General features: G+C 52.6%; 13 protein-coding genes across 13 annotated transcripts; 7 read left to right on the top strand and 6 right to left on the bottom strand.

Moving 5' to 3' along the window:
* Positions 1-89: 89 nt before the first annotated feature.
* Positions 90-1,304, bottom strand: N7468_002927 (lactonase family protein; the record flags this gene model as incomplete). Its single annotated transcript, XM_058472224.1, has 3 exons — positions 90-445; positions 504-977; positions 1,052-1,304. The coding sequence occupies 3 exons, from the start codon at positions 1,302-1,304 to the stop codon at positions 90-92; spliced, it is 1,083 nt and encodes a 360-aa protein (XP_058331227.1).
* A 549-nt stretch (positions 1,305-1,853) lies between these two features.
* Positions 1,854-2,783, top strand: N7468_002928 (putative catechol dioxygenase; the record flags this gene model as incomplete). The annotated part of the gene is made up of 1 exon (XM_058472225.1): positions 1,854-2,783. The coding sequence occupies one exon, from the start codon at positions 1,854-1,856 to the stop codon at positions 2,781-2,783; it is 930 nt and encodes a 309-aa protein (XP_058331228.1).
* A 1,161-nt stretch (positions 2,784-3,944) lies between these two features.
* N7468_002929 (glycoside hydrolase family 71 protein) lies at positions 3,945-5,935 on the bottom strand (the record flags this gene model as incomplete). The annotated part of the gene is made up of 4 exons (XM_058472226.1): positions 3,945-4,475; positions 4,680-5,109; positions 5,157-5,382; positions 5,452-5,935. The coding sequence occupies 4 exons, from the start codon at positions 5,933-5,935 to the stop codon at positions 3,945-3,947; spliced, it is 1,671 nt and encodes a 556-aa protein (XP_058331229.1).
* Positions 5,936-7,229: 1,294 nt separating this feature from the next.
* ppm1 (protein C-terminal leucine carboxyl O-methyltransferase ppm1) lies at positions 7,230-8,387 on the bottom strand (the record flags this gene model as incomplete). The annotated part of the gene is made up of 1 exon (XM_058472227.1): positions 7,230-8,387. One exon carries the CDS (start codon positions 8,385-8,387, stop codon positions 7,230-7,232), a length of 1,158 nt encoding a protein of 385 aa, XP_058331230.1.
* Positions 8,388-9,224: 837 nt separating this feature from the next.
* On the bottom strand, positions 9,225-10,025 carry N7468_002931 (MSF1 domain protein; the record flags this gene model as incomplete). The annotated part of the gene is made up of 1 exon (XM_058472228.1): positions 9,225-10,025. One exon carries the CDS (start codon positions 10,023-10,025, stop codon positions 9,225-9,227), a length of 801 nt encoding a protein of 266 aa, XP_058331231.1.
* A 734-nt stretch (positions 10,026-10,759) lies between these two features.
* N7468_002932 (acyl-CoA dehydrogenase) lies at positions 10,760-12,199 on the top strand (the record flags this gene model as incomplete). Its single annotated transcript, XM_058472229.1, has 4 exons — positions 10,760-10,854; positions 10,928-11,776; positions 11,834-11,850; positions 11,886-12,199. The coding sequence occupies 4 exons, from the start codon at positions 10,760-10,762 to the stop codon at positions 12,197-12,199; spliced, it is 1,275 nt and encodes a 424-aa protein (XP_058331232.1).
* A 380-nt stretch (positions 12,200-12,579) lies between these two features.
* On the top strand, positions 12,580-12,945 carry N7468_002933 (uncharacterized protein; the record flags this gene model as incomplete). Its single annotated transcript, XM_058472230.1, has 1 exon — positions 12,580-12,945. One exon carries the CDS (start codon positions 12,580-12,582, stop codon positions 12,943-12,945), a length of 366 nt encoding a protein of 121 aa, XP_058331233.1.
* A 211-nt stretch (positions 12,946-13,156) lies between these two features.
* On the top strand, positions 13,157-13,399 carry N7468_002934 (uncharacterized protein; the record flags this gene model as incomplete). Its single annotated transcript, XM_058472231.1, has 1 exon — positions 13,157-13,399. The coding sequence occupies one exon, from the start codon at positions 13,157-13,159 to the stop codon at positions 13,397-13,399; it is 243 nt and encodes an 80-aa protein (XP_058331234.1).
* Positions 13,400-14,284: 885 nt separating this feature from the next.
* On the top strand, positions 14,285-16,944 carry N7468_002935 (uncharacterized protein; the record flags this gene model as incomplete). The annotated part of the gene is made up of 5 exons (XM_058472232.1): positions 14,285-14,451; positions 14,527-15,506; positions 15,736-15,939; positions 16,072-16,610; positions 16,660-16,944. The coding sequence occupies 5 exons, from the start codon at positions 14,285-14,287 to the stop codon at positions 16,942-16,944; spliced, it is 2,175 nt and encodes a 724-aa protein (XP_058331235.1).
* A 181-nt stretch (positions 16,945-17,125) lies between these two features.
* Positions 17,126-18,168, bottom strand: N7468_002936 (phosphoribosylaminoimidazolesuccinocarboxamide synthase; the record flags this gene model as incomplete). Its single annotated transcript, XM_058472233.1, has 3 exons — positions 17,126-17,502; positions 17,578-17,953; positions 18,019-18,168. 3 exons carry the CDS (start codon positions 18,166-18,168, stop codon positions 17,126-17,128), a joined length of 903 nt encoding a protein of 300 aa, XP_058331236.1.
* A 519-nt stretch (positions 18,169-18,687) lies between these two features.
* N7468_002937 (DUF4112 domain-containing protein) lies at positions 18,688-19,582 on the top strand (the record flags this gene model as incomplete). The annotated part of the gene is made up of 3 exons (XM_058472234.1): positions 18,688-18,762; positions 18,826-19,040; positions 19,099-19,582. The coding sequence occupies 3 exons, from the start codon at positions 18,688-18,690 to the stop codon at positions 19,580-19,582; spliced, it is 774 nt and encodes a 257-aa protein (XP_058331237.1).
* Positions 19,583-19,754: 172 nt separating this feature from the next.
* Positions 19,755-20,920, bottom strand: N7468_002938 (uncharacterized protein; the record flags this gene model as incomplete). Its single annotated transcript, XM_058472235.1, has 2 exons — positions 19,755-20,784; positions 20,835-20,920. 2 exons carry the CDS (start codon positions 20,918-20,920, stop codon positions 19,755-19,757), a joined length of 1,116 nt encoding a protein of 371 aa, XP_058331238.1.
* Positions 20,921-21,624: 704 nt separating this feature from the next.
* Positions 21,625-23,079, top strand: N7468_002939 (putative alpha-1,6-mannosyltransferase subunit; the record flags this gene model as incomplete). Its single annotated transcript, XM_058472236.1, has 3 exons — positions 21,625-21,868; positions 21,932-22,049; positions 22,098-23,079. 3 exons carry the CDS (start codon positions 21,625-21,627, stop codon positions 23,077-23,079), a joined length of 1,344 nt encoding a protein of 447 aa, XP_058331239.1.
* Between the last annotated feature and the right edge of the window lie 935 nt (positions 23,080-24,014).

The following is a 24,014-nucleotide window of genomic DNA, read 5'->3' on the forward strand; positions in this document are numbered from 1 at the left end:
CGAGATTACACTTTCCCTCGAATACAGACACCTTGAGTCATTTCTTCATGGGTCTACTCCTTTTTTTATGTCCCAGGGTGTCTAATTGTCTAATCATACCAAATGGCGTTCATTCCGAAGCCCTGCTCCGGAATATCAAGGCGAGCAACCCGCGCCAATTTCTCGTCGCGGAAGCGATAAATCTCGACGAAGCCGAGTTGGTCGTCGCATAGAGCCAACCACTCATCACTGAAATCAGCCGGGCTGACCGCGTTGGAGTGTCCTCCGCTGGTCGAAGTGGGGTTGAGGAAGAGCTGACGCTCGATTTCACCGGACGGGCCGAGCTTGAAAGCAGTGATATAGCCAGTAACGTCGAAGTGGTTGGATCGGGTGGTCGCAAAGAGGTATTTCCCGCTGTGAGTGGTGAAGGTCACGTCGCCACGGTATTTGTTGCGCGGGGGCAGTCCTGAGACCTTGTTAACCAGTTGCGCTGGGCCGATGTATATAGGAAGTCCTCTTATTACCGGATGGGAGCAGTGGGTAGGTGATGTGGGTGAAGACGGGCTTGTGGGAGCGCTCGTCGATCACGTAAACCGCTAGACGATTGCCCGCCTCCATCAGCACATACAAGTATTTTCCGCTGGGATGAATCTCGACCCATCGCGGGTGGTCGCCGGGGTCTGGGGCCTCAAGGCTGTCTAATAGCTCTAGGTGGCCGGTTTTGGCGTCCTTCTTGTGAGTCCAGATCTTGTTGGCCTGCAAATCGGCGGAGTAAAGGTAGGTCTCGGTGGGATCGAAGACCATACCGTGAATACCGGTGTTTTCGTCGTAGGGGTAGTTCTGGACGTTGGCCTCCAGGGCTCCGTCCGGCTTCACGGAGAAGACGTTGCCGAATCCCGCATATTTGTAGAATGGGTTTCCGTAGACGTTGTACGGAGGCTTGTGGGCGGCGAGTACGAAAATTGCGCGAGTGTTGGTATCAGCGCTGGGTGCGAGCTCTACCGCAGGGAAACTACGGGTCAGATCAATTGAGTCGCGCGAATCTCCTTGCGAGTCGCCCTTGGGAGCTTACCGTGGCCAGCCACCGGATGGGAAGCCTGGTGAACGATCTCGGTAGGGCTCTTGACGGCGAAGCTGTTCCACTTCTTCATGGCCGCGCCGTAGATAACCTTTTTGTCATGCGAAAAGGTCATCCAGGAGATCGGCTCCGCCTCTGGAATGTTGGTTTTCTTGATCAGCTCCAAGGTCAGAGCTTCATCGTCGAACTGCACCGTGTAGATGCGCCCGGGCGCGGTCCACGTGCCAATCATCAAATGGTGCTTCATGGCGGCTGATGTATGCGACAACAATCGAAGACCACACAAAGACAACCAGGGACGAAATGGGGATCATATGATGTGGTCTACCGAGCTTAGGATACAGAGTATACGCGACGTCTTATCCTCTTATCCACTGCGGGGGAGCTTCTCCGGCAGCAAAAGGCGGCACTACCGACCAAAGTGGACTGGGATTCGTTTTGCCATAACGGTTTCTGCAAAGGCTGGAAGGGGCCGTGTAGGCGATGGGGCCAATCAAAGTGCAGTGGCAAGTTGCCAGCAGCCGGCACTGAGCGAGGGAGACTCCCCCAGCCCGGGAGTTGTGCTGCCGCCGCTGCCGAAGTATATGAACGCCTTGCCGACCATATGGTCCGGGGGTCTTGGGCGCCTTCAACGGCGGATGGGGTTGCAAATGCAAGGCCTTTCAAGCGGCTCTTCGGGGTAAATGCCACCCTTAACCCTCTCTGAGTCCCTTTTTATTTAAAGTCCCTGATCTCCCCTCCCATTTCATACTTCATACTATCACATCTCGAAGAATCCATCCCATCTATACCCACCATGTCTACCAACTCCCGCTTCGATCCGAACTTTACTCCCTATGTGATCAACGCCATGGGCCCTAAGACTCCCGAGCGTGCTCGTGTGGTCTTGGGCTCTCTCATCCGTCACATCCACGACTTCGCCCGTGAGGTCGAGCTGACCCCAGCTGAATGGATGATGGGTGTTGAGTTCATTAACTCCATTGGCAAGATCAGCACTCCCATCCGTAATGAGTGCCATCGGATCTGCGATGTTATCGGTCTGGAGTCTCTTGTTGATGAGATCGCCAACAAAATCGTCACTGAGCAGGGTCTCTCACCCACCTCCAACGTCATTCTCGGTCCCTTCTGGTCCCCCAACGCACCCTTCCGCGCTCTGGGCGACAGCATCATCCAGGACCCTAAGCCCAACGGCCGGGTCACTTACATGCACGGTACCCTGACCGACATGGAGACCGGGGCTCCCATTGAAGGTGCCATCCTTGACATTTGGCAAGCCTCCTCCAACGGCCAATACGACTTCCAGGACCCAACCCAGACTGAGAACAATCTCCGCGGCAAATTCCGTTCCAATGAGAAGGGTGAGTTCTACTGGTACTGCTACCATCCAACTCCATACTCGCTCCCCACCGACGGTCCTGCCGGTGTCCTTCTCAATCTGATGGACCGCTCCCCCATGCGTCCCGCTCACATCCACCTCATGATCACCCATCCCGACTACGCCACCGTCATCAACCAGATCTACCCCAGCGATGACCCCCATCTGGACATCGACTCTGTCTTCGCGGTTAAGGATGATCTGGTTGTGGACTTCAAGCCCAAGCCCAACGATCCCAAGGCCACTCTTGACCTGGAGTACAACGTCCGGCTGGCTTTGAAGAAGCACCACCCCCACCCCGACTCTGCTCCTCCCGTGTCCTCCTTCGAGCGCAGCCAGCAGAAGCTGTAAGAAGTTTGTTTCGGAGATTCAAACATAGTTTTGTGTTGCATTTGTTACTTTAGCGTTGTATTACATACATCTTTTTGTTCTTATTCAAACTTTATATACCGCCATGCTAGACCGAAACGATCACGTCTTAACGAGCATCTTCAGATCCTTTCTAATTGGAATCTAGCCATCATACCCTATTTAGCTGAAAGATCTAGATCCCGCTTGTCTTCTATGCATGACACCTGGGTAGGTGTGGATCGGCGCTTATGCTCGACCATCCCAGGTAGTAAGTGTTAGTGTAGCACATGAAGCGACCATACGTCTGAAGGAGCTCATTATTTCAATTCAGATAGGCTTTTTCAAGATGGATGAGAAAATTATACTATTCCATATCCACAATCTAAACCATATCCTTGCTCTTAGCATCGGGGATAAGAGCCCATCAAGTTCCTGCTGATCCAGCGCCCCAAGACCACCGAGACGGTGTCCCTGGGACAGACTGTTGATCCCTTGGACCCGGAAAAACCAACCAACCCCATGATCTCAAAAAATTGATTATCCCCGGGGAAGCGCTTTCCAGAGCCATCGGCTTTTCGCCTTCGGGAGAAAGGCTTCCCCACACTGGCGGGTAAGGAATTAGCCGGCTACGTGACTTCGGGAACAGTTCTCGGATGTCGCGATCCTCACGATTCCGCGGCAGGGGATGCCTTGACGGCGACACGCTGGACGGGGAAACTACTGATTGTTCGAGGAAATGACAGCCGAGCAGCTGATGGAAGTGGAAGGGAAAACCATTATCCTGGTGTTAGGGTTGGTATTGGCAGGCATGCAGGTGTCGTGGGATGCAGTCTGCTATGGAAGTCCTAGGAGTTCCTGGTGTCTCTATGCTAGAAACACGGGAAGCGTCTCTTTTGAATGATAGGTTCCCAGCTACGCTCATGCTGTCCATGCGGCTCTGCTCGAACCCTGCATAATTGTGGGGATGGGAAGCGTGGACATACATATTGACGCTATCTCGGCCTTATCGACAGTCGGCTATACACAATATCACGCTGCAAAAATCTGCAAGAACACAGAAGAACCAATGAGGACACCAAAACATCCAGACAGCGTTTTCTGTGTGGATGACAGGAATAACGGTGGGGAAAACAGGCCCTTGACAATTTAGTAGTAAACTCTTTACTCGATTCGGCACGCAGTCGAAGGACAGTAGCCATGATTACAGGCAAAGCTGCAAAGCCCAAGGTACGAACTATCCTCTCCCCACTGTGGGAGCCCATTCCATCCTGTGGTCGGTGGGGCAGATATAGGTGGCCCGTACTGCGTGCACGTACAAGGGCCGGGTGGGCAGTAGCCATAGCGACAGCAGAAATTGCAGAGACCGACGTAGTTACCGGGTCCTGTTCCTGCAACACAAACGTTTCCTGAGCCGCCCCCGCCTGGTTGACCTCCACCTCCACCTCCACCAGATCCGCCACCACTTCCAACAGTTTCGGTCACGGTCACCGTCTGAGTGGACGTAATGGTAGTGACTGGGTTAGTCACTGTGAATATTACTGTAGATGTAACGCCTGTCGGGCATCCTGTGGGGACGCTGCCAGTAGTGGTGGTAAGGGTTGTGCTAGTAGTGGGAGTGGTAGGGATACTAGTGGTTGTGGGGCCAGTAATACTCGTCGTGGTGGTGGTTGACGGCGTGGGGGGGAACCGTCCCTAGAGATGGAGTTGGGCTGCACGTTGTCACGCGTAGTCCGTCAGAGAAGGCCGCCAATCCATCTGGCTGAAGAGGATCACTAAACCCCGGAGGGAGGCTTCCAACTTAAATTTCAATATGTTAGCCCTAAGCGGCAAGAATAAATCAGACGGGGCTCACCGAGGATACGAACCATAGGCGTTGAAATTGTAGAGTCCACAAACACATCCATCGATGATTGACTTCAAACTCGTCCCAGACAGAATATTTTGTCCGTTTCTTGAGACCGCGAATGCCTGTACCCCAATGTTCATTGGGATTGCCTGCGCGAATGCTCCCGCAGGAGCATCATATTCCGTCACGCTACCTCCACTATTTACCTGAATTGTGGCGGGGCTCGTTAATAGTGAAACGACAAAAACAGAATCCTGCATGGACTCCCAACCGTTAGGCCTCCCTATGAAGTAGTTCCCACTGCCGTTGTTAGCAGGGACCATGCAGGTGTCTGTTGCGTCACAATTTTCGTTGCGTGGAGCTGGTCGATACCAGTAGATCAATTCGTCCGCAGTGATGTAGTCGTCCACGACCGTAGCACCATCCTTGAACGCGGCGATGAAGGGCTTGGCCATATCGAGCCAACCGTCATGGGGCCTTCTGTTGTTAGTGGTAGGCACATATTTCGAACGGGCACTATTTCGTACATATCATTGACCCATCTGGAGGATCCATCGTCTGTGTGAGGAGAGCTCAGGGGGCCGATATAGTGGGACTCTCCGTAATCATTCCAGGTCACTATCTCGATAAATCGTGGACCAAGCGCAAGAACATCATTCCATCTATTGTACCACAAGAGATCGCTTGGAAACACCCAGTTCTTGCTGTATGAGACCTCGGGCCCGAAATGAGTGGAGAACCATGGCGAAACCGCTGTCGAACATTAGAAAGTTGGCATTGTCAGTGATTTCTCTGACGAGACTTCAACAAGGAGCAACCCACGCGCAATATAAGCCTTGCCTTTCAGGGCATTGATATAAACGGAATCCCCATCAGCAACTGAGACATTCTGACCCGATGTAGGAGCTTTGTTGTTGCCGTTGTTCGGCCAGGCCATCCAATTCAGCAACCCGTCCACAGGGCTGATATCGGTTCCGTAAGAAGGATGGAAATTCGGAGCGAAGAAAATGTCTCTTCCTGCTGATGCACGGAGCGCTCCCACATCCAACCCATCACCAGCAAAAGACGACACGAACACCTTGTTGTCAACTGTTAATTGGGCCGGCTTGTTGGCGTACTGGGCAATTTTCTGGCCGATGGCGGAGGCTTGGCCGGTATTCCACCAATTGAAATCGAATGAGATGAAGACTTTCATGTTGTTATTAGCTGCTGATTCATATGCAAGTTCAAGCTGCTGGTCCGTATAGGAGTCCACTCCGATGTTTAAGGCAAATGCGTCAATGCCGAGGGATTGGGCGCGTTGCATATCGTCATCGTAGGCGGAGGCGCTGCTTCTGTCACTGGTGATTCCGATCTACCACTTGATCAGTATGTGAAGGACTAGTTCAACCTGCCGGAACTGCAAATCAGCAACAGACCATAAAATGAGCGAACACCAGACGATCGGTCGACTGCCTTTTGGAACTTCCAGCACTGTTCCCGCTTGCCATACCAGGCAATGATCTGGCGCATGACCCTGAGGCCAATGCACCTATAAATAAGGCTTTGAGTCCTATCATCCTGAGTTCTAGTTAAGGGATACTTCAGCTTTCTGCCTTTTCCCTCGAGTACCTCGTCTGCTTTGAAGACTTATATACTCACCAGAGGGAATAGCCACTGGAGTGAGAATTGATACGCGATCGAATCGGAGCCTGAATTCAACACAATGGCAGCTGATCTACGAGGTGTAACTATATGCATGGGGCCCCTTAGGATAATTACTATGTCGCATATGGGGCTTGCTATAGCCTGGACGGTAAGCTGATTCGCCTATAATTTCTGTGGCTTCATTTTGAAAGTATAACAGGTGGTTGCTACGTAGTGAACAGGACGGGAGCAAACAGGCTTTTCGCAGGATCGCGCCGACAGATGTCCCTATTTATCGCAGGTCCTGTCGTGTTGATAAGCATTCGATTTCAGAGACATCCAGTTTCGATGAGAATCTTCTGGTGTTCGGTACCACGACCAACGGCTTCCAAGCAGCTCACATGGCATCTGCAAGAAAGCGGAGGCCTAAGCGCGTCTGCTATGATGAATATGGGGAGCTGGCGGCTTCATGCCACAGGGCTGTCATGCTGTCTATGCAAATACCCTCATCTCCGGTGAGCGTGTACTACTCTGCTTGTGCAGATGCATGAGCCTTCCCCTTCCCCCCGAAAATTGAGCTCGTCACCCGGCAATGGGGTAACATTCCGAATGTAACCCATCAGGGCATACAGAGCGTCTAGCAACGTGGTAAAAGCTAGTGCTTATGAGGTCTATGTCCTTTTTTTTCCCCCGCGTACTAGTGAGTAGCCACGCGATTGCTTCAAGGAACGTCGCCAAGGGCAACCCTACCACTTATTTCTTGACGACTACAGTCAGAAAGGCGTCATACTGCGGGACTGCATCGTTGGTTTGTGCCCAGTGCTCAAGCACCAGCTAGGAACGGATGAGTGACTAACGCCTTCATGCGGGGCCTACAGAAAAAGCCAAAAAGTAATGCGCTCAATACTCGCAGTCAAATGGATCCAGACTCAAATGCTAAAGTTTCGAGGTGAACTCAGTGGTTTGCCTACAACTTATTGTTCGCTGGATTGGGACGGCAGAGTGCTCCAGCCACTGAAGGCTGTAGGGTCAATTCCGTTTCTCCACCCCCAGGCAATGCAGTAGTGCCGCGCAAGCAGCTGCCATTCTTCCATCTCGTCCAGCCGTTCGATATCAGCCACCCGCTCCTTTTCCTGTTCGTTGACCCAATGCTCCCATATGAATTCAATGTCAGCAGCGGCTTGTGTGCTGATAAACCCTTGCTCTTTCAGACGGGTGCGTTGTGCGCCCAGAGAGTGGTATTTTTGGAGGGTTTGCAGCTTGATCCCCCGCGTGGCGAGGTTGGCCACCATTGTCCGGCCAAATGGATCGTCTGGCCGAATGGGTTCATACAGGATGAGGCCGAGTGGTGTGATGGGCGTTTCGATGTTTGCCGTCCCGGTTACATCTGCCCCTTTGCCCAAGGCCTTGGTAAACCATGAAAGAACTTGCTCTGCCTCTGTTGGTGATAAGTAGACAAGACAACATTCCGATACAAGGAGTGTGGGGAGCTCTGTTTTGAAGCCGGGCATGATTTTCGAGGGGTCTTCTGTAGCAGATAATGATCGCAGGTCTAGAGGATGAATATGGTAACACGGAGAGTGGAGGGCATCGCCCGTTTCGGACAGGGATACTTCGTCGTTTGAAGGAGTGATCCCCACCGCCCGTTGTAGGAGTGGCGTTGATCGAATCGCCTTGATTTTTGCAGTAGTATTGACCGCGAAATCGATCTCGTGATAGATGACGTCTGGCGGTTGCCGCGAGGCAAGCAGTCGAAAGACACGCGTGTCTGACCCCGCACCGAGCGAAATAATTTGTTTCCTCTTCGGCACAGACTGGGGCGTGTATGGACCAAGGAATCGTGTGACAAGCTCATCGATTGCCGTCGTCCGGACGTATGTCCCTCTGTTGATAATCGGGAACCTCCGCACCGCGTTTTCGGCTGGTGTAAGAGCTTCCGCATAGGGATCGTCCAGGTAGCCCAGTCTGACAGCACTCAAACGGGAGACGCTCGCATCATTGTCGGTGCCTTGGATAACACGGTCTTTGCCGCTCGTACGACCAGGCCCCTCTTCCGTTCTTTGACTTCCGCCTCGTCCTCTTCCCCTGCCGCGTCGAAGGGTATTGAGGTTTGGTATCTGTGGGGCGGCCATAACCGCAAAAGGTTCAATCCTCTTAACCCCTTGGAGGCACCGTGGGAGCTACTACAGCTTTGCGCGAGAGGTCCTGCAAAGATGCGCGATTATGAAAGCTTTCAAATTGTGATTTCTGGGGCTTGCGATGCGCCGGCGGAAGAGGACTGAAATGGTGGGGCTGGAGTCCGGGGATGTTGGCCGTTATCCGAATTTACTTGGTGAAAACGGAGGTCTTTGGTCAATGGACTCATCTCAAGTTCGAGGCAAGATATGGACTTGAACGATACAAAAGCGCTTTGCTATGCTCCGATGATCCATGCATTGCTTCTTCTGCCTGAAACATGGTGGGGCTCCGAGTGCTGGAACAAAGCAGGCGGTAAGCAGCAAGCGGGCGATGCACTTGGAAGTATCATTCAACTGAGTATACCTGTAATACCATTTGCAGCATGGCAATCCTATCTGGGTTGGCGTAGCCCATGTCCGGATGGAGGACCTAGTCTCGCTTTACATGGCCACTGCTTCCGATATAAGATATTGGAACTCGAAAGCTTGACAAAGAGGGTTCAAGAAGGATTGGATAAAACCAGTCATATATTTTGGGTCAAAATATTATTTTACATATCGTTAGGACCATGGTCCTTTTGCTTCGTATCTGAGATAATGTACACAATTGCAGAAGCCATCGCGACTGTGCTGGTCTGCATCAAATAAAGAGAGATATCGGCTATCCGTGATAATGTGGCCGAGTGAAAATGCGTGGGAGAGTTTCCTTCCATCATCCCGCTCAACTCCATAGCGCCATGCTGTGAAAAATAAAACAATGGTAATAGCACCAAAATAAGGCTGTGCCAAGGACTACTCGTCGTCATCCTTGATAGCGGCGTTGTTTCCGCCATTGCCCTGGAGCCAGACACGTTTCCAGGGGCCCTCAGGTCCCAGAGCTTCGCGGTCTCGTCGCATGCCTTCTAGGACACCGACAATACCACCGCTTCGCAATCGTTCAAGGACTATGTTCATCCCCTCCTTACTCTTCATGACCGCTTCACGGGTGCGACTCAAGCCGACCAGCTCAATTGTTCGCTGGATACCGGCTGTCGACAACGAAGCGAAAAAGCCTCTCTTAGGGGCTTCCTCTTCCGGGTCCGCATTGTCGGCACCAGCTTTCTTCCTGCTGAGCAATTTGCCTTGGCCCAGGCGAGAGCGGAAGGTGACAGTGGTTTTGACGGCAGTCTGTTCGGCTTTCTGCTCGAGTGAAGCGCCATCGATGAGAACTTGGTCCATGGCAGGCAGCAATCGCTGGTATCGTTGCTTTTCTACCACGCTGAGAATCCCCGTCCACTCCATGTTTCGAGACTCTGTCTCCATCCAGCCCTCATTTGGGTCGACAACGGTAGTCTCCAGGATGTAGCTTTGACCAGAATTGTCGGAGCCACCCATTCCCTTTGGCAGAAGCTTCAGGATACCGGATGGAATTTTGGATTTCTTGAGATGGAGTCGGGTGGTGTGAAGGCGTTGGGTCTCAGGGTCAATGTAACGATCGACGACATCAGAGGTGAGGACATGGCGTGAATAGGGGTTAGGGTATCGGAGGAAATAGGCCATAGAGACCGCAGGGAAGGAGTAGTCATAGGTGAAATTGTTTTCAAAAAACTTCATGATGGTGGTTGGAGCAGACAATGAGGAGATGGAAACAGACAGAGTATTCTATCGTCTGATTCCCAACGGCAAAAACATCCCAGGGCCGGAGGTCTCGTGACTGTGGGGATGGCCGGATAAGTAGTCGGCCCGTGACATTGCGCCTATCAGCGACCGCCGATACTTGATGATGATGTCGATATGTGCTCAAGCTAGGTAAGCTCAGGTTGTACACTTATAGGGGGCTGTATTTGGAAATATATGATCGAGGCGGATCAGCGGGGTCCTGGAATAGCCCATACATACGCACCGGTGCATCTGTAGTCTCTACGCAGCCCTGGAGAATATTCACTTGATTATCTAACCTCGGATCTCCTCAAACTCCGAGGCCCGTCGCCTTCATGGACACTGTAACTCCTATGTTGTGCGTTCTGCTGATGATCTGGAATTATCCTCATTGTCCTCATTTGAATATGTTGATGGAATCCCTCGATATCCGAATAAGATTCCATATAACTCCTTGGAGAGCCCAGGCCTCAACAGATCCGGGACCGGAGCCCATGTTATCACCAGAAGGAAACTAATCATTGGGACAGCCTAGGCTCTACAGTAAAGGTCGCCCCACTTCTCCCCACGAATCCGCTGCCCGCTGATAACCGAGGTCCCTGCTCCTCCTCGTGATTTATGATCACGTTCACCTGCTACCTTTTCTTCCTACTCTACTAACCTTCCCCAAATCGGAATTCCTAGCACCAATGGCCTCTATCGCTCGTGCTCTGCGGCCGCTGTCGCGCACCACCCCAGTTCGTCTGGCCTCCAAGCGCGTAGCTGCTTACCGTCCCATTGAAAGGTAAATAGCGGCTAATCGTAGCCCATGATCTCAAATGGTAAGATCACTTACAGCTAACGACGTCTTGACCTAGTGCATATGCTTTCTCAACTACTCCTCGCCGGCGGGACGCCGATCTGGCGGATCTCGCCCCAACACCCATCTCCCACCTGTCCGAAACCGAGTCGATGATGGCCGACTCGGTCTCCAAGCTTGCGCAGGAGCAAATCGGCCCCAAGGTCCGCGACATGGACGAAGCCGAGGCCATGGACCCAGCGATCATTGAAAAGCTCTTCGAGCAGGGCGTTATGGGTATCGAGATTCCAGAGGAGTTCGGCGGAGCTGGCATGAACTTTACCTCCGCCATTGTGGCCATTGAGGAGCTGGCTCGCGTGGACCCCAGCGTCAGTGTCATGGTCGACGTGCATAACACTCTCGTCAATACCCTCATTTTGCGCTACTGCAACACCCAGGCCCAGCGCATGTGGCTGCCCAAACTGAGCACCGGCACCCTCGGCTCATTCTGTCTGTCGGAGCCGGTGTCTGGATCTGACGCCTTTGCCCTGCAGACCAAGGCTGAGAAGACTGCCGATGGATATAGGATCAACGGCTCCAAGATGTGGATTACCAATGCCCAGGAAGCTGGTTTCTTCATCGTTTTTGCCAACTTGGACCCTAGCAAGGGGTACAAGGGTATCACCGCTTTCGTCGTTGAGAAGGGAACCCCCGGTTTCTCTATTGCGAAGAAGGAGAAGAAGCTCGGTATCCGTGCTAGCAGTACTTGTGTGCTCAACTTTGACGATGTGGAGATCCCCAAGGCCAACCTAGTCGGTGAAGAGGGACAAGGCTACAAATATGCCATCAATATCCTCAATGAGGGCCGTATCGGCATTGCTGCTCAAATGACTGGGTTAGCCCTTGGAGCATGGGAGAATGCCGCCAAGTGAGTTTTTTTCCCCCCTCGACTTATCCCTAACAGACTTCTGATAACACCGGACAGATACGTCTGGAACGACCGTAAGCAATTCGGCCAATTGATTGGAGAGTTCCAGGCATGCAGCACCAGATTGCGCAAGCCTACACCGAGATTGCCGCCGCGCGAGCTCTTGTCTACAACGCAGCCCGGAAGAAGGAGGCTGGACAGGACTTCGTGAAGGACGCTGCCATGGCCAAGCTGTATGCCTCGCAAGTGGCGGGTCGTGTTTCTGGCTCCGCGATTGAATGGATGGGTGGCATGGGCTTTGTGCGGGAGGGTGTTGCCGAAAAGTACTGGCGTGACAGCAAGATCGGCGCCATCTACGAAGGTACTAGCAACATCCAGCTGCAGACAATCGCCAAGTTGCTGCAGAAGGAGTACACCAACTAGATGGCGTGTGTTGATATATGACCCACCTTACTTGAAAATACATTGTAGATTGACCCAGCACAAAGATGATGATGACCAGAGCTCGATTGTTTCAATTCATTCCTTTTAATAGCTTGAGGCTCAGCTACTTTTAGTAGTGGTAGAACCTTCAAATACACTTGTAGCGGGCCAACCCGAGGCTGAACGTTACTAAGTATCATTCAGAGTCAATTGTAGGATAATATGGATGGCCACACCTTTGAATGAGCCATTTCAACCATTAGTTATCTCCACAAATCTCATCATCGCACTCCGCATCAAAATGATCCGCACTACCCTCCACATTCTCTCGGCACAAAAGGCAGATCCTCTGGGATCAAAGCCACGGGGCAATAGCGACGATGGCAGCCACTCAGATGTGCTTCAAAACAATTGAGGTATTTGAGTCACTCCCTACTCTTTCTTTGCCTCTATCGACCCGTCATAACAAGCAATATGTACGACGACCCACATTTCTACGAGATCCGAAGGGCCTAGCTCGAATCCTTCATCGCACTCCTGTCCAGGACCTCTTCGATCCCCGTATTGTAGACCTTAAGATCGCGAACTCGCATGTATTCTGGAATATTTTCCAGAACTTGTTCCGAAATGACGTCATCTTGAGAGCCCTTGGAATCTACGAGTACCTCAAGATAATCGGCCTGCCATCAATTGTCACTTCACCTGCAAACGAGGGTAGTCAGCACCGCGAAAAGAACCTAGCATAGCTGGTGGAAGATCCCCTCGAGCGAATCACGCGTCGCATCGGCAAAAAGGGCAGTAATGTAAAGGATGTTCTTCTTCTCTCCGCGGTCATACAATCGGTTTGCGCCCAAGGCCCAGCTGAGCAGAAAGAGGACTGGATGTCTTGAGATGCAAAGACAGCCCCATCAGCCTGTCGATTGCACGTCTTATTAGCCACTAATTAGTTCGCCTACAATGCTTCGAAGCAAACGCAGGTGGTTAGAGATCGTCCTTATTCATATCCTGAAGGCAGTTTCTCTAACCTTCTTTATAGCCCGCCGATTCTATTATGGCCCCAGTCATACCGGCAAGCCTGGCATCTGCTTCCCTAGGCATGCGGGCTTCCTGCAGCAATCATCTAGCCTGGCCGCAGAGTACCTCGATGTCGACACTGATCTCTTTGCTTCTGACGATGGGGCTCTCATGTGGAATTTCTAAATGGCTGTAAAGTCTCGAGGGGTCAATCTCGGAATCGATTTCACAGCAAGCCCAAGCCCGATACTTGTACTATTCACTACTAGTATATACACACCATAGTCGTGGAGGAGTCCAAATTCTGTAACCAGAGCAATTTTAAGCAATTTTAGCCTCTCCGAGCGATAGGCTACCCGTCCAAGTTCATTCCGCCATAGTTTGACTAGCATAGTAGCCTACGAGTACTGCTAGCATAACTCGATAATACCATGGGCCGTGATTTGCCCCCAGACGCGCCACTTCGCCTCAGGGTGGAAACGGTCTCCACATCGACCTCCCTCCCGCTGGAGTAGGTTGAATCCGCCGGTAAAATGCCACTTGCGGATAAAAGCGTTCATCGGTCACGCCAATCGCACCCGATGGGGTTCAGAGCTCGAACGTCTTCCTAAATGGGCGAAGGGCCTGGGCCAGTAGAGATCAAATTGGGAAGGTTAATAGCGCTACTCTGCGCAATATCTCCAGCCAGCGAAATCGTAGTAAAAAATAGGGCTAGTATATTTTAACCGACAGCCGAACGCTCGACCCGGCCCGGCGACGAGCGATTACCAATGAACCGAATAGAAGATCATCGGAGGGACAGAAAAAGAAATACTTACAGAGCGGGCTCGGATTTCCTGGCTGAGACCCTCCGGGGTAATTAGACCCCGCGCGGTTAAATCGCCTGCCCCTCCGGCTCCACTTTTACCTACTCGGTCGTGTATGACTAGGAGGGGGATGCATTGGACCTGTTGGAATCTAATGTAATGCAATGTGGTCACCTGAACAGCTTGGTTAGAAATAAAGAGCTCCTTATGTCCCCTTCTGCTGTAATTCTTTCCTGCCAATTCCTCCCGTATATCCCCTCTCACCATGTCTTCCGCCGTCACCGTAACCAAGACCAACATTGGTGTATATACCAACCCCAAGCACGACCTCTGGATTGCCGAGACCACCCCTAAAGTCGAGGACATTCAAAGCGGCAAGGGTCTGAAGCCCGGCGAGGTGACCATCGAAGTGCGCAGCACTGGTATTTGCGGGTAAGCCTTCCCCCCATCTCCCCGGCAAGGGTGCGGGAACAGAAACGCGGGGACTGAACGCTGCCCGTAACACAGATCCGACGTCCACTTCTGGCATGCAGGATGCATCGGTCCCATGATCGTGACAGGCGACCATGTCCTGGGCCACGAATCGGCCGGTCAAATCGTTGCGGTCGCCCCCGACGTGACCTCTCTCAAGCCAGGCGATCGCGTCGCGATCGAGCCCAACATTATCTGTAATGCCTGCGAACCCTGCCTGACTGGCCGCTACAATGGCTGCGAGAACGTCGACTTCCTATCCACGCCGCCAGTGGACGGCCTGCTCCGTCGCTACGTCAACCACCCCGCCGTCTGGTGTCACAAGATCGGCAACATGAGCTTTGAGGACGGCGCGCTCCTGGAGCCGTTGAGTGTGACTCTGGCCGCCGTCGAGCGCAGCGGGCTGCGCCTCGGTGACCCTCTTCTGATCACCGGTGCCGGTCCCATCGGTCTGATCAGTCTGCTCAGTGCGCGGGCGGCTGGTGCGTGTCCGATCGTCATCACTGATATCGACGAGGGCCGCCTGGCGTTCGCGAAGAAGATTGCGCCCGAGGTGCGCACATACAAGGTTCAGATCGGCATGTCGGCCGAGGATACCGCCAACGAGATCATCAATGCCTTGAACGATGGTGCCGGCCACGGCCCTGGGGCGCTGCGCCCCAAGCTGGCCCTTGAATGCACCGGCGTGGAGAGCAGTGTCAACTCTGCTATCTGGAGTGTGAAGTTCGGCGGCAAAGTCTTCGTCATCGGTGTTGGCAAGAACGAGATGACCATCCCATTCATGCGTCTAAGCACACAGGAGATCGACTTGCAGTACCAGTACCGATACTCCAACACCTGGCCCCGTGCGATCCGGTTGGTGCAGAACGGTGTGATTGATCTCAACGCGCTGGTTACTCATCGGTTCCCGCTGGAGGATGCGGTCAAGGCATTCGAGACTGCTGCCAATCCTAAGACTGGTGCTATCAAGGTGCAGATTATGAGCTCTGAGGAAGATGTCAAGGCTGCTTCCGCTGGTCAGAAGATTTAGATGGGGTTGAAAAAGAAGGGTTAGCTTTACCTTGGCACATGGCGATGATGTATACCATAATGATTAGAGATGTCCGTGCCAAAAGGCACAATAGAGAGAGACCGGGGAATAGGATTCCGTTATATCCCTGTGTAAAGAGAATACAGTAGCCTCTTCATACGGATCGAGTCATTTAAATAGAGGGAGGACCCTGGTGCACTACTCGTTCACTCAAGGTCCCCTGATCATCTCTTATCTTATCGCAGATCAGTGGAAGCTGACGCCACCGCGGGCTTCGACATCATCCCGAAACTCCCTTCTCTCCAACTCCAACTTTCAACCATTAATCACCACCAGTATGATTCCGACTCGAAGACTCGCCGCACAAGGCGGCTTCTTCAAGCGCAGTGCCGAGGAACTCGGCCGCCTCTCAAGAATTGGTACGAAAACCATATCTAGACCGTCAACCAGCGAGAGGGAAAAAAAAAACCACTAACCCAATCTCAGCTTGGAACACCGAGGCCCTTTCCACCCCGACAAAGCCCTACACACTCCTTAACTTTGAAGACGAGAGCACCGTAACCGACTGCAAAACCTTCGCCGACCGCGCCGTCGGCGGCTACAGCACAGCAAACCTCGACTTTGTCGCGGGAGAACCCGGCACCAACACCCCCCCCACGCGCGCTTCCACGGCAGCATCTCCACCAAGCTCCCTGAAAACTGGCGCGTCGAGCGCACAGGCTACGCCGCCTTCCGCAACAAAGACCGCGGCCTATGGCTTTTCGGCCGCCTATACTGGGACGTGGATCCGTACGCGTACCTCGCGCTGCGGATCAAGTCCGACGGGCGCCGGTACTCCGTGAACATCCAGACCGACTCGATCATCGAGACAGACATCCACCAGCACCGGCTGTACACCCGCCACCACCGGGTGCAGGACAGCGAGCTCGCGGCGCGGGCGCGGGTGCCTGGCAACGAGACGGAGCAGGAGTTTTATCCGGAGGGGATTCCGCAGGCTCTGTCGGATGTGCCGCCGTCGTCTACAATTCTGTCATCGAGCTCGAGTGCCACGACGTCGGGCGAGACGGGGGTGGGAGACGGTGCTTTTGCCGTTTAATGAGTTTGTGCGGACGAATCATGGGTACGTTGTTGAGCCGCAGACGTCGATTATTCGGCAGCGGGTGAAGAGTATCGGGATTGGGCTCACGGACCGCATTGAGGGGCCGTTCGATCTGCGGATCCACAAGATTTGGGCTACAAATGGGATTGGCGAACAGGAGTTTGAGGAGGAGCGGAGGATTTGCGGAGCTGATGCGTTGCCTCTTGACGAGGGCGTGCGGACGGGGTGGATTGAGAGTAAGAAGGATGCTTCTAAGGCTGAAGAAGGTCAGAAGAATGAGGGCAAGGAGAAGGGCCTGAAGGGGCTTCGGTCTGAGTGGGATTGATTTGGGAATTGTGTTTCTTAACTGTAATAACATCTAGGTGTGATTTAGTCCGACAAGCGTTATAAAATATCACCGTGCCTTTCGTTGTAACTTTTTCCCATTCATAAGAACGCATCCAGGGAAATTTCTGAGTCATCTATCTCTAAGCTGCACATAAAATACACAGGTTCAATCAATTGCCCTAGTTTCCACCGGTAATCTTCTCCCACGCCTCGCGGTACTTAGCCGCAGTCACCTTGGCAACCTCCTCACTCATCCGCACCCCCTCCTTACCCTTCAGCCCCTCCTTGACCAACCAGTCACGCAAGAACTGTTTATCAAAGCTGGCTTGGCCCCGTCCAATAGTATACGAATCCCGAGGCCAAAACCTGGACGAGTCCGGTGTGAGCACCTCATCGGCCAAGACAACCTCACCAGTCTCCAGATCCGCACCAAACTCAAACTTAGTGTCAGCAATAATAACCCCGCGCTCAAGGGCATATGCATGCGCAACTTTGTACAGCTGCACCGCTAGCTCGGCGATCTTGGCCGCGTACTGCTCGCCGACGATCGCAACGGCTAACCAACCCCCCCCCAAGTCAGCAATCTACCATTGTTCGTTGGTTCGACTTTGGGACGAAGAGAAAGACATACCTTGGTCGGGATGGATGTTTTCATCATGCTCTCCCTGCTCCGCCTTCGTACTAGGGGTGTATATGGGGCCATCGGGGAAAGCCTCGCTCTCCTGCAGGCCAGCGGGGATGGGTATGCCGTGCACAGTGCCGGACTTCTGATACTCCTTCCAGGCGGAGCCGGTGATGTAGCCGCGGACGATAGCTTCGATGGGGAGAATGCGCAGCTTACGCACTTGCATGGAGCGGTTCTGTAGGACTGGGCGCAGGGAATCGGGGATCTGGGGTGGGAGGTCGAGGGTGAGGAAGTGGGTTCGCAGTGAGGGGATGGCGTCGGAGAGAATTTTGAACCAGGTTTTGGTGCAGAGGGTGAGAAGAACGCCCTTATTGGGGACTCCCTATTCAATTTCAATGGTAAGTAGGTGTAATGCAAGAGAATTGGAGGGACTGGTTTGGACTGTACATTCTCCATGATCACATCGTAGGCGGAGATACGATCAGTTGCGACGAAAAGGAGCGTCTTATCGTCAATTTCATACAGGTCGCGCACCTTGCCGCTGGCCACCAGGGGCAGGGCACCTTGCAGGTCAGTTTTGGTGAGAGCCTCCGTCATTATGGGGTCGCAATTGCGGTATATGCAATCGTGGGAAATCTAGATTTTGGTGAATCATTTTTTGGCGGGGCAGCTTCTGTAGGCGCCTCAGGCAGCTATCGCCCCTTATCGGAATTTCACGTGATAGGTATCCATTTGGCACCGCCACTTGTTGGGTGCCGTGCACAGCCACACAGCCACAGCGATCGTCGCGGGATGCAGTGCCAGTGCCAGGATTTGGCAGGTTGGGGCATGACGTTGCGGCGCCCAAGCTCCCTCCTTCCGCCATTTAAAAGTGTTTCGTGTTCCCCCCCTATCTTTCCACTCAACGTCCTCGTTTGCCTGCCTTTGAAGCGCGAAGGTGGCAGAGCGCTTAACAAAACCCGATCTGCACGGCGGACCCACCAGTCGTTTCAGCGGCAGTTCTATTTTGGGTCCCTTGGGACTATATCTTGTCTGCACCTCCTCGGCCATTTACAGTTCTTCAAGCCAGCTTTTCTTTACAGCTAAGGGGTATTCTACCCTAGCACCCTCTCCATCATGTCGAACGCGCTATGGAGCATGGTGGGCAAGCGCGTCCTGAACGAGCACGCGCGGAACAAGTTCGGAATGGAGGTGAGTAGGCGCTAACATGTGAGACGTTGTTTCGAAGAGACAGCACCTAATTCTTGTCTACAGGACCCCTATTTCGAGGAAGTGCCTGCCTCACGTCTTAATCGCGCCTTTGGCAAGAAGAAAACAAAGCGTCGCAAGGCCATCCCACCTGGATTATCGGAGCAGGATGCCAATATCCTAACAAAGGTCAAACGCCGTGCGTACCGCCTGGACTATTGTTTGTTCAATCTATGCGGTATCCGATTCGGATGGGGCAGTGTAATCGGTCTTATTCCATTGTGAGTGTCTATTCGCTATCCCTTTTTATGTGTCAGCGCTGACCGTGTGGAATTCTAGCGTCGGTGATGCAGGCGACGCAGCGCTCGCAATGATGGTCGTGAAATCATGCGAAGGAATTGAGGGTGGACTCCCGTCTCGCCTACGCATGATGATGCTGATAAATGTTGCTATCGACTTTGTGATTGGCCTGGTCCCATTCATCGGTGACCTTGCGGATGCGGTGTACAAGTGCAACACAAGAAACGCGGTGCTCCTTGAAAAGCATCTACGTGAAAAGGGCGCAAAAAGACTTGCCAAAGAGAACAGGCGAGTGGAACAACAGGAAGAACGGGATAGACGTGAGCAGCGCACCATCGACTACAGTCTCTCCGATGAGTTCGACCGACAAGAGGACGGGGTTGTGGAAAATGTACCACCCGGCTATGAGGAAGCACAACAGAACCAGCCAGCGAGACCTAAGCCCGCAAGAAAGGCTCAAGGCCGGTCCAAGTGGTTTGGCGGGGCGGCCCACCCGCAGGAAGATCCTGAGCGAGGGATTTAGAGGGAGAGGGAGAGAGGGAGAGAGAAGAGCTATTTTTTTTTGCGATCTGAGAATACCCATTTATGACTTGAGAATGATTCGGCGATGATATGCTGGGTTGATTTGACTCTGGTTGATGTTTTTCCTCTCTGGATTGTCCGGTTTTAATGAAATGTATCCAATAGTCACTAATTTAGGGAATGACTTCTGGGCGAGAACGGATACATCCGTAGCAAAACGAGCCTTGACTGTTGCCAAATTGGCTTGCAACAGTAAGGCCAGCATCATTGCCTTTAACGTTCCCTGTCAGAGCTCCACACAGAGAGCAGAATTGATCATCGACTCCCTTCGCCGGCTCAAGTTTGTTCGCTGTCCGTGACACATTGGCCATGACACCCCGGTATTTCTCACCCTGGGTCACGACGTAGCGCATCATCAGGTCATCAATTGACAAGTTTTTGGTAAGAATATTGTCGGATATGGGCTCTTCCGGTATGATCACGCCCTCGAGCAATTCACTAATGCCTGCGTATTGTAGCAACTCTGGCTTAGATAGATCCCTCAGAGGGAATTCGAACCGCACGCCCCATGGCGACATTCCGTCCGAGACTTGCCACGTCAATGAAGCTCCGCGGCCTTTCGCCGCACCAGCGAGTGTCTTTGCTGCCAATCTACTATCGGAGTCGCCCCAAAGAATGGCCTCGCAGGCGATATGTTTGGCATACGCGACCACTAATCGGGTCAAAAGGACCGAGTCGAGGTCCTTCCTCGAGGTCGCCGAGGTAATAGTACTCCGAAAAGCTGTCAAGCGTTCCTCATTCGACCTTGAAGCGTCATCCACGAACCCTGGGCCTGCATATTCGAGCATAATCTGCTTCATGTCGGGTGCATATTCGAAAATGCTGTGGAAAGGGATCTTCGTGAATGTAGTCGCGCTAGGAAAATTGGTTTTAGCGGCCAAGAAGTTCGTCTCATAAGTCCTGTCGCTGGGCGACAGGCTCGTGGGGTCAACTACGAGGACATGAAGATCGTAGGCCTTGTTCGTATTTGGCTTCCGGCGCCGGACTTGTGTGACCGAGTCGATGATGTGGAGCAGGACAGACGAGGATACCCCAAGAGATAGGGGGAGGAGGATCTGGGGGATGGGGTTATTGTTGATCGTGGGCTTATAATGCTCGATGCGCCGGATGACTTTATATGCGACGAATCGCTGGAAGCAGTTACTGAGACTAGGTCAGACTTTGAACAGTGGCGGGGTAAGTGATTAGCATACCTGCATAAAGCTCTTCTTCGGATAGTGAGGATTGATTCCTCATTCTTGCATTCCATACAAGGACTGGTCATCTCTATGGATGGCATTCTGGCGGGGTTGAAAACAGCAATTTGTGTTAATCACTTTTTTTAAGTTGATTAGAAAATTAAAGATCGAAAAAGTGGCGGGGCCGATAAGAGGTCCCGTGATTGGTATCGCCTGGCTATTCACGGCAGGTGAGATTATTTAGCGTTTCCAGTCAGCATTTGAGCTTTGGCCTTTCTAATTTTACTATACCGCTACGGAATAAGACATGCTGGGAAGCTCATCTTGGTTCATATTCTATGGAATTGGAACTTGGTGATTGATCTGACGTAGGCTTATTCTACGTTTAGGGCTGGCCCCAAGAACGTATACTCCATCCTGGAAACCACTATGGAATCATTTAGCCGATGTGACGTCGATATTGTTCCAAAACGTCGGCTCCCAGCACACCATCAAACCCTACTATCACCACGTGCGGCAGATGCGCAGGCCAGTTCAAAAGTACGCCTGATTGGCCCTTGAGAGTACATCCAACATTCCGTTCCTGAAAAGAGAGTTACATGTGCCTCTGCAAGCGGCATTGTTGCGGGTCCCACCTTCCGCCCTTTTAATCTGGAACGTTTAAGATTGGAAGATCTGCGCGATCGGCAACCTCGACATTTTCGACACCTTTCCAAGCTCGCAGGAGCTGCCGACTCAAGTGCAATCCTGCGACCGTCTCCCAGTCTCCTCCGCCAATCCTCATCTGCACGAATCCACTGGCCCAATGTCCCTCTCACGATCACCCTCACCCCGACCGGGCGGAGGGTGGTCCAGCCCGGGGCTAACACCAAGCGGGACCTCCACACCGCGCGGCTTTTCCCCATCGCCCTCCTCACTAGCGCCAAGCGAAATCTCTTGGGCAGCGGCGAAGGCGAAATCGGAGGAGGTGCGCGGGTATCCCTCCTTCTCGACACGCAACAGCGGCTTCTTCTCGCGGCAGAAGCGCCGGATCTCGGCACGGCTACCTAGTTTCGGGGGAATTTCGGTGCCTGAGACATAGCTATGTCGATAAAGATGACTACGGCCGGCAGGCATGGCGCGCCAGTGGTCCTGGCGCACGATCCTGGAGGATGCTGATGCGGCGAAAGAGGATGCGGGTCTTGGTAGGGCTTATGCTGGCGTGCATTGGATATTTCTTCTTCTGGCCTTGTGAGTATAACCCTCTCTCTATGACATAAAGCACTGGTGTTGCCGGAGGGGATCTGAGACTTACCGAGAACAAACAGTCATCGTCCACCTATACCGACGATCACCGCTGGGCGGCGGTCGCAAGTTTGTCATAATCCTCGGGTCAAACGTGGAAGGCGGCGTGATGGAATGGAAGGGAGCACGCGAGTGGGCGATCGAGCGCAATAGCATCTGGAATAAGGAGCTCTACGCCCACGAATGGGGCTATGAGCTGGAGGTGGCCAACTTGCTCGCCAAGAAGCGGTATTCGCACGAGTGGCGCGAGAGCTGGGAAAAGGGCGACGTGATCCGCGAGGTGATGCAAAAGTATCCCCACGCGGAATGGTTCTGGTGGCTGGACCTCAACACCTGGGTGATGGAGTACGGCACCTCATTACAATCGCATATATTTAGCCATCTGGAGGACAAGGTATACCGGGATATCAATGTGAACAACCCTCTTAACATCACACACCCCCTGCCGGAGTTTTGGCTCGACGAGGTGGGCCGCTCGGCGGAAGGGGACGGCCGTCCAGAATCAATCAATATGCTTCTCACCCAGGACTGCAGCGGGTTCAATCTGGGGTCCTTCTTCTTGCGTCGGTCCCTTTGGACGGATCGCCTCCTGGACGCTTGGTGGGACCCCGTGATGTATGAGCAGATGCATATGAACTGGGAGCACAAAGAGCAGAACGCACTGGAGTGGATCTACCAGAGCCAGCCATGGATTCGCAGTAGCGTTGCCTTCTTGCCACAGCGCAGCATCAATTCGTTCCCTCCTGGGGCCTGCGGCGAGGAGGAAAACCCGGCGATCCACTATCAGGAGAAAGACCGAGACTTTCTCGTGAACATGGCTGGGTGCATGTATGGTCGAGACTGCTGGTCCGAAATGCACCATTATCGCGCGGTCAGCAATAAGCACAACAAGACATGGAAGGAGTGGTGCGAACAAACTTATAGCGGGATACATGACTGGTTCTTCAAACCTGAGGATGTCCAGGAGCAAGAATAAAGTGCTGCCCTGCTCTAAGGGGGGTCGTATCATCTTTCTAAGGTCTCCATGCCTTAATGGTCTTACGGGGTCAACGTTTTATACTAAAATGACTGAGGATTGTATGATAGTTCTGTTTCTTTTTCAGTTTGTATAATTATGGGCCGCTGGGTTGACTAAAAGGACTCAAAATGCAAATTATAAGCGAGGGCAATATAGCAGACGTAATGTGCTTCTGCACGCAACTGCTCGGCTCCACTGCTCTTCAGAAGCATACAATCATTCCCAATGATCATCCCAATATAACTGACCAGCCTCAAATTACCCGATGTAAATATCTTGCCAAGGGATATCTTCAATCAATGCATATTGCACCTTCATGTAGTCGCCATCCTGCATATTCTCCTAGAGAGGCCACAAAGCATATGTCCAGCATTTCATCCATCCAGGGAAAGCATCATACTGATCGATATCCGGGAATCCTTCAAGAACTTTCACATATTGTAAAGTCTTATGGAAATTGTCCGTTTCAGTTTCCGCCATAGTCACACCTTTTGAGGTTTGTAGAGATTCATCATCAATGATTATGCACACTCGAAACATGGTCCATTCATCTTGCATGCCTTGCGCATCCACCCATAGAGCGCGTGAGGGATTTGGCAGTTTCGCGGATGAGGCTGTATTCCTAAGGCAAGCTGCTGGGATCTAGATAGATCCAATGGACAGTATGAGGATTCTGGGGGCATTTTCGATCTGCTCCGCAACTCGGAGGAAGCACAACTAAGCGAGGCCAAGACCCTTCGTAGCATGAAAGTGGCTTGGGTGATTGGGCAAGCCAGGTGACGCAAGCCTTCCCAGGACTTTTGACAACGATGCGAACATAACAAGTTCTCTCTCATCTATCCCCGGTGGACTTTGTGTATACGAGCTGTTTTCCCAACAAGCAAAGCGGGCGG

This window comes from Penicillium chermesinum (assembly GCF_028974085.1).
Source record: "Penicillium chermesinum strain IBT 19713 chromosome Unknown utg000003l:1.0-5111272.0:1.0-5115320.0, whole genome shotgun sequence".
NCBI lineage: Eukaryota > Fungi > Ascomycota > Eurotiomycetes > Eurotiales > Aspergillaceae > Penicillium > Penicillium chermesinum.